This window comes from Physeter macrocephalus, chromosome 3 (assembly GCF_002837175.3).
Source record: "Physeter macrocephalus isolate SW-GA chromosome 3, ASM283717v5, whole genome shotgun sequence".
Taxonomy (NCBI): Eukaryota; Metazoa; Chordata; class Mammalia; order Artiodactyla; family Physeteridae; genus Physeter; species Physeter macrocephalus.
Window position 1 is genome coordinate 6,008,066 of NC_041216.1, and position 8,211 is coordinate 6,016,276.

Consider the following 8,211-nt stretch of genomic DNA (forward strand, 5'->3'; position numbering starts at 1 on the left):
GAACCCGTGTCCCCTGCATCGGCAGGCGGACTCTCAACCACTGCGCCACCAGGGAAGCCCCTGGCAATACACTTCTTGAGGACCACACCACCTGCCCATCTTCCAGGGGAGAGAGACACCATGTGCCCTATCTGAAATGGGCTTTTAAGTATGAATAGCAGTTCACCTGGTGAGCAAATGTGGGAAGGACCATATTGACTGAGTGACACTGGTGAAGACACGGAAATGTGAAACAGTTTTCTGTGGGCCAAGAGAACTACGTCCATTTTCCTGGAGTCGAGAACTTGCAAGAGCTAGCATACGAGTATCACACAAAAAACTAAGAGAGAGCACCTTGCACACTGTTGAGTGCTACACAAAATGAGGCCTTGCTGTTACCACCCATCTCTCTTGTTTATCATGGGAACCAAATGAGTCAGTGTGTGAAGTTGCATTGTAAACTGGAAAGTATGCAAATGTTAATTAATATATTTAGAGAGCAGAGAAATTAAGTGTGAGCATGTGGAGATGGAGTAGACAATTAAAATATCTGCTAATTTCTCTCTTGAATTCACATTTTAGGCAACGTTTGTAAACTGAGAATTCTAATTACTTTTCTCCGTCACACCTCTTTTCAGATGAATACGCTGTGAGAGAATTATAGTAGCTATTAAAAATACTGTCAATTTCCTGGTAGATCAGTTGGGACTCTTTATATAGCAAGTAACAGAAGACCCAGCACAAACTGGCTTACCCAGTAAAAGGAAGGTGTAGTTTTTATGTGATGTGAAGGTCCAAAGATAGCATGAACTTCAAGATGGGTTTGATCCAGAGTTTGTTAACCCTGATGCTCAGGCTTGTTTCTCCATGTTGGGTACCAATAGTTCCTAGGCTTCTTCCTCCAAATGCTGGGAGAGGGAGGGGCGTCCCTTCGGCCAACCATCCAACAAAATTCCTGAGCTTCATGTCTGATTGGACTCACTTGGGTGGTCACGTGGATGGGGAATGCCAGGGTCTGTTTGGCATAGGTCTGGATCAAGCGTCTATCCCTAAAACAATCACTGGGGGACACGAGAAGGTAGAATGGACACCCACCGTACGTGGGCACCCAAGCGGACCACGGGGCTTCAGGCGCGCAGACCTGGAGTCATGCTGGTTTCTGCCCTCATTGCTGGTTCAGCATCTAAACCCTCTCTTCCCTGTGTCTCCTCCTTTGCAGGCGTGATACTGGTCCAGGCCTTGTCCCATGACCCCACATTTAAATTACTACCATCGTGGGTTTTTTATAGCTGCTTACTCAGTCCCTAGCCTCTTTGCTTGCCAGTACATTTTGCTTGATAGCTGTCCAAAACTTTAATCATAGAAAAGAACACATATTATAGCCGATGTGATGAGATGGGAAGCATGATTACAAAATTTAGCTATGGGAAAATTATCATCATTTGCCAAAGACCCAATTTTATCACTAGAAAACTCAGTAAAATTAACTCAAAACAATTAATTACGGCAAATAAAAGAGTTTTGTGAGATGGCGGAAACAAAGTAAGAAAAAAGCTCTTTTCTATAACAACAATCATCAGTTTAAAAATATTGTAGCAGATTACCTGGAGAAGAGGGTTTTTACTTTTTTCCCTGTAACTTCATGAGGAAGCACACTTGGGGATAGTTGGTTTCTGGAAATCAAGTTGGTTTCTAGTGGTGGAGACGCACATGACCTTGAGTAAGACCCCTCCCCCCACCCTTTTTAAGAACATCACCAGGGTGGATCCTTTATACAAGTAAGGCAGATACCACCTGTTTTTCTAGGAAGAGGCCTGGAAGAAGGAATCTAGGTGCAGGAAGGCAAACCAAGATGGTAATTATTCTGTTTTGTAATGACCGCATTTAAGTGGTTTGCTCTAGATGTGACCTGGTTTTATTGCCTGGGCTAGGAGCAGAGGGGAATAGGGATTTTCAGGTGGAGAGAGAGAGAGAGGGAAAGAGAGAGAGAGAGGGAGGGAGAGAGAGAGAGAAGGAGGGGGAGAGAGAGAGAGGGAGAGAGACAGAGGGAGGGAGAGAGGAAGAGGGAGAGAGAGAGAGAGGGAGAGAGAGAGAGAGGGAGAGAAGGAGAGAGGGAGAGAGAGAGAGAGGGAGAGAGAGAGAGAGGGAGAGAGAGAGAGAAAGAAAAGAGGAGGAGAAGCAGAAGAGGAAGAAGAGGAAGAAGAAAGAGGGGGAGGGGAGCCAGGAAAAGGAGCAGCCAGTGAGGTGATAAGCAGCCCCCCAGGACTGTGTGTGGAACACGTGAGCACCTATCTAGCTTCCCCAGATGCCAAGCTACAATTCTTAAAATATTGTAAACATAATTCTCAGGCTATAGGGAGTGAGCACAATCAAAATTGTATTTAACTCGATGAGAGTTGAGCAAAGCTGATTCAAAGGAGGATATGAGAAACTCGCATGAAAAACAATGATGGAATATGATGACTAAATTAGATACAAAATCGGTTAATATCCTATAAGGCAATAAAGCCCTAACATTTGGGGTTATTTTCTCCTCTGGATGGAAATCATTTGCACCTTATCAGTTTTCTACAAGTGAACATCTAACTTTACAGAGCATGGGCCCTGATCAATAGTCATTAGAATGTCAAACAAAGCTGCAGGCCCTAGAGAGTCACCTGACTGTAGGTGGGCTTGTGGGCCAAGTCACAGGATGGGGAGAGAACTCACAGCCATCTTTTTGCCGATTTCCAAGTTTTGAATAGGACTAGGGGAAAGGAATCTCCTAGAGGAATGTGCTTTGCACAATGGGAATTTGAGTGTTGGGGGCTCAGAGTCGTTATAGATGGACCCCGAAAAGAAATGTGAGCCCAACTTTCACTACGGTGAAGTGGGGCAAATGAGAGAAGGGTCAGTTGGTGCCAGTGGCTTGGTGGGATCCATGTGGGGATGGGAAGATGGGCTGTACCCACCCCTGTGCCATGGTGTTTTTTTTTTTTTTTTTTCCTGTGCCATGTTTTGAAGTACCTCTCCTTGGACTCAGAGTTACACTAACCTTTTTATTTTCTGGAGGCTTTTTCCTGCTTTTTTTTTTTAAACTAAATTTTTTATTGTGGTAAAATATACATATATATTTACATAACATAAAAATTACCATTTCAATATTTTAAAAGTGTACAGGTCAGTGGCATGAAGTATATTCACATTGTTGTACAGCCATCACTACCTTCCATCTCCAGAACTTTTTCATCATCCCAAACTGAAACTCTGTGCCTATTAAACACCAGATTCCTATTACCCTTTCCTCCTACTTCCTGGCGAAGACCATTCTACTTTCAGTCTCTCTCAATTCAAATACTCTAGATACCTTATATAAGTGGAACCATACTGTATTTGTCTTTTTGTGACTGGTTTATTTCACTTAGCATAATTTTAAGGTTTATCCCTATTGTAGTAATATATCAGGACTTCATTCCTTTTTTTTTGGATAAACAAGTGTATTTGTAAATTTAGTCAATCTACATAATTGACCTAAAAACTTCAATAGAAGGATAAATTTTAAAACCACTTGGAAAGCCATCTCTATGAAGTGATTTTTCCCAGGACCTTATACCAGATGACACCATTTTAACTGGCAGAGGTTCCATGAGCTGAAGCTGTATGTCCTTCCCCTATAGCAAGTTTACCCTAAGGGTTATTATAATACAAACTCTACAAGGAAAAGAAGTTCGGTATTGTTCCCTCTTGGTAGAGAAAAACTCAACCTAGTTATGAGACCAACCACAACACAAAGAAAAGCTGCACTAACTACTATATTAGTAACAGATGATGCTGGTGTGAATAACTTGTATTATATTCTAGAGCCCTTATAAATAAATCCCCCCCCGTTAGTGTCTGCATTATCAGCTAGAGGATTAGTTAACATGTGGTGGAATGAGGACTTATGCAAGGTATAATGTGCAAAGCATTTTACTACGTATGAAAAACAAGTGCAGTCTAGTTAGGAGAAAACCAACCGGACTCTATAGTACACACAGCTTAATGACAAGACTCCCCACCACATGTGAATGTAAAACATTTAATTTAAAAATGTTGACACTACAATATATAAAATAGCTATTATAAATGCACATAGTGTATTCTATAGCTGCCAGGTTTACTTTTTTTTTTTTTTTAATAAGGAAACTGTAAGTTACACTGTGGTTAAGACTTGTATCTTCACCCTTGAAAAAGCCCACATTCTATCACAGTGATGTATGGTCAGACTTAACAGCCCCAATTGTTAAACACTTGGATCAAGTCATAACCAGTTTTATTGCAAAAGGACCCTGTACACATTTATCAATTCTAGTACCTTAATAGCTACCCAACAAGTCATTAACATACAGAAACATGCATCATGAGAAGCAAGAAGTATCACCCATCCCTTCTGCACATTAGCAACTTGTCACTCCTGAGCAACAGCGCTCACACCACTGAGGTCTGTGAACAGTCAGTCACTTTTCGCATTCATCCTGAGTGAAAGATGGAATGACTTAAGTACAAATGCAACATATTATAAACAATTTCTTACAAAAAAAGTCACAAATTAAACCAAAGTATTTTACAGAATTTACTACAAAACACCATAAAAACTGCCTTCACTTAAGCTCTCTCTCCCCGTATCCGGCGAGCCAACTGGATGTCTTTGGGCATGATGGTGACTCTCTTAGCGTGGATGGCACACAGATTAGTATCTTCAAATAAACCCACCAGGTACGCTTCACTAGCCTCCTGTTGAGGACAAGAGCCACACTATTAACTCTCTCCGAGGAGGAGAACCGCACGCAAGCCCTCCGCCCCTGCTACACGCAGCCTCGGCCAGCTCACCTGAAGCGCACCAATGGCGGCACTCTGGAACCTCAGGTCGGTTTTGAAATCCTGGGCGATCTCCCTCACCAACCTCTGGAAAGGCAGCTTCCGGATCAGAAGCTCGGTGGATTTCTGGTAACGACGGATTTCTCTATATCAGGACTTCATTCCTTTTTTTTTGGATAAACAAGTGTATTTGTAAATTTAGTCAATCTACATAATTGACCTAAAAACTTCAATAGAAGGATAAATTTTAAAACCACTTGGAAAGCCATCTCTATGAAGTGATTTTTCCCAGGACCTTATACCAGATGACACCATTTTAACTGGCAGAGGTTCCATGAGCTGAAGCTGTGTGTCCTTCCCCTATAGCAAGTTTACCCTAAGGGTTATTATAATACAAACTCTACAAGGAAAAGAAGTTCGGTATTGTTCCCTCTTGGTAGAGAAAAACTCAACCTAGTTATGAGACCAGCCACAACACAAAGAAAAGCTGCACTAACTACTATATTAGTAATAGATGATGCTGGTGTGAATAACTTGTGTTATATTCTAGAGCCCTTATAAATAAATCCCCCCCCGTTAGTGTCTGCATTATCAGCTAGAGGATTAGTTAACATGTGGTGGAATGAGGACTTATGCAAGGTATAATGTGCAAAGCATTTTACTACGTATGAAAAACAAGTGCAGTCTAATTAGGAGAAAACCAACCGGACTCCATATCACACACACCTTAATGACAAGACTCCCCACCACATGTGAACGTAAAACATTTAATTTAAAAATGTTGACACTACAATATATAAAATAGCTATTATAAATGCACATAGTGTATTCTATAGCGGCCAGGTGTACTTTTTTTTTTTTTTTTTAAGGAAACTGTGAGTTACACTGTGGTTAAGACTTGTATCTTCACCCTTGAAAAAGCCCACATTCTATCACAGTTATGTATGGTCAGACTTAACAGCCCCAATTGTTAAACACTCGGATCAAGTCATAGCCAGTTTTATTGCAAAAGGACCCTGTACACATTTATCAATTTTAGTACCTTAACAGCTACCCAACAAGTCATTAACATACAGAAACATGCACCATGAGAAGCAAGAAATATCACCCGTCCCTTCTGCATATTAGCAACTTGTCACTCCTGAGCGACAGTGCTCACATCACTGAGGTCTGTGAACAGTCAGTCACTTTTCGCATTCATCCTGAGTGAAAGATGGAATGACTTCAGTACAAATGCAGCATATTATAAACCATTTCTTACAGAAGAAGTCACAAAGTAAGCCAAAGTATTTTACAGAATTTACCACAAAACACCATAAAAACTTCCTTCACTTAAGCTCTCTCTCTCCCCGGAGCCGGCGAGCCAACTGGATGGCTCTGGGCATGATGGTGGCTCTCTTTGTGTGGATGGCACACAGATTAGTATCTTCAAATAAACCCACCAGGTACGCTTCACTAGCCTCCTGAAGCGCAACAATGGCGGCACTCTGGAACCTCCAGTCGGCTGTGAAATCCTGGGCGAGCTCCCTCACCAACCTCTGGAAAGGCAGCTTCCGGATCAGAAGCTTGGTGGATTTCTGGTAACGACGGATTTCTCCAAGAGCGATGGTCCCGGCCCTGTAGCGATGAGGTTTTTTCATCCCGCCTGTAGAGGGGGCGTTTTCCCGGCCGCTTTAGTGGCCAGCTGTTTGCGGGGCGCTTTGCCACCCGTGGACTTTACGAGCAGTCTGCTTGGTTCGGGCCATTTTCTTTCACCCAATGCCCAAGTCTTACACAGCTTCTCCGACCGCCGCGCCGCTCCTGCTGCCCGGTAAAGAGGCGCAGTTGCCGAGCTGATGGAAGAAGCTTCTCCGACTAACAACAAAACGTCTCTGCGCTTCTCATTCCTTTTTAAGGCTTGTTAATATTTCATTGTATGTATATACTATATTTTGCTTATTCTTTCATCCATCAGTGGACACTTCGGTTATTTCTACCTTTTGGCTATTGTGAATAATGCTGCTGTGCACGTGGGTGCACAAATATCTGTTTAAATTCCCTGCTTTCAATTCTTTGGGGGTATATTCCTAGAGAAGGGATTGCTGGATCATATCATAATTCTATGCTTAATTTTTTGAGGAACCACTGCACTGTTTTCCACAGTAGCTGCACCAGTTTACCTTTCCACCAGCAATGCACAAGGGTTTCAATTTCTCCACCTGCTTGCCAACACTTATTTTGTTGTTGATTTAAATAATAGCCATCCTAATAGATGTGAAGTGACAACTTTTAGTTTTTAAATAATTGCTGAGTGTCACTGGATATTAGAAGAAAGTCTGATTGAGATTCTCTCCCTGAGTTTCAATTGCCCAGGAATCTCTGTGGCTGATGCAGTCAAAATGAGGTGATTTCTGTTTCCAGGACCATTCCTAGAAGAAACAAGAAGGGCCCTTGCTCCTGTTGCTTGTTCCTGCCACATGGTGTCGCTGTTGAAGACTTGTCCTGCGCAGTCTGAAGGACATCGCGGGCCTGTTGCTACGCTGATGTCTCTGTTGTTTCAGATCCCTCCATGGGCGCCACTAGATCTACCAGAGGAAACAACAGGCCTTGGCTAAGATTACAGTTCCTCTATTAAATTAGACAAATATTTACTGAGTGCCTACTATGTGCCAGGCATTGAGCCAGGTCCTGGGAAAACATCAGAACAAAATAGACGATGATCCCTGCCCTTCTGGGGCTAGACAATAAACAATGACCGCAGTAAACAGTAAATTACAAAGCATGTTAAAAGGTGTTAAGCACAATGGGAAGATGAAAGAATAAAACAGGATAAGGGGATTGGGAGTGTGTGGTAGGGAGTTGAGTGAGAGCTGCATCACTGGGAAGACCTTGAATCAAGTCTTGAAGGAGGTGAGCTGTCCCTGGAGGAAGAGTTCCAGGTAGATGGGCCAGTCTTATGGCAGGAGTATTTGGGATATGTTTGAAGTCAGAGTGAGTGAGGGGGATGGGAGCAGGAGAGCAAAGCCTTAGGGACCATCATAAGGACTTTGGTTTTTACCCTGAGTGAGATGGGGATCCACTGCAGGATTCTGAGCAGAGAAGTGACTTGATCTGACTTGTGGTTTGGTTTTTTTTTAACTTAAGTATTTATTACTTTTGCAATTTAAAGACTTTATTTTTTGGAGCAGTTTTAGGTTCACAGCAAAATTGAGAGGAAGGTACAGAGATTTCTCATATATTTCCGGGCCCCACACAGGCAAGTGTCCCCCATTATCAACATCCCCCAAAAGAGTGGGACATTCGTTACAAACGATAAGCCTACAGTGACATGCTATTATCACCCAGAGACCATAGTTTACATTAAGGTTCACTCTTTTTACAAAAAAATTATTTATTTATTTATTTATTTTTGGCTGC

At 42.3% G+C, this 8,211-nt stretch overlaps 1 protein-coding gene and 1 pseudogene across 1 annotated transcript; both read right to left on the reverse strand.

The window, feature by feature from the left end:
- Positions 1 to 4,104: 4,104 nt before the first annotated feature.
- LOC102988382 (uncharacterized) lies at positions 4,105 to 6,012 on the reverse strand. Its single transcript, XM_055082256.1, has 3 exons — positions 5,975 to 6,012; positions 4,828 to 4,960; positions 4,105 to 4,731 (listed from the first exon to the last, which is right to left on the reverse strand). The coding sequence occupies exons 1-3, from the start codon at positions 6,010 to 6,012 to the stop codon at positions 4,603 to 4,605; spliced, it is 300 nt and encodes a 99-aa protein (XP_054938231.1). The 3' UTR covers positions 4,105 to 4,602.
- A 131-nt stretch (positions 6,013 to 6,143) lies between these two features.
- LOC129391342 (histone H3.3A-like) lies at positions 6,144 to 6,560 on the reverse strand (annotated as a pseudogene).
- Positions 6,561 to 8,211: the final 1,651 nt, after the last annotated feature.

What these genes read in the sequence shown, in the direction of transcription:
- LOC102988382 (XM_055082256.1), bottom strand. Translation starts at nt 6,012, where the DNA reads ATGCGAAAAGTGACTGACTGTTCACAGACCTCAGTGAT. An exon ending in TGTTCACAGACCTCAGTGAT is followed by an intron (nt 4,961 to 5,974) that starts GTGAGCACTGTC and finishes GTCCTGATATAG; the next exon opens with AGAAATCCGTCGTTACCAGA. An exon ending in CCGCCATTGGTGCGCTTCAG is followed by an intron (nt 4,732 to 4,827) that starts GTGAGCTGGCCG and finishes TGTCCTCAACAG; the next exon opens with GAGGCTAGTGAAGCGTACCT.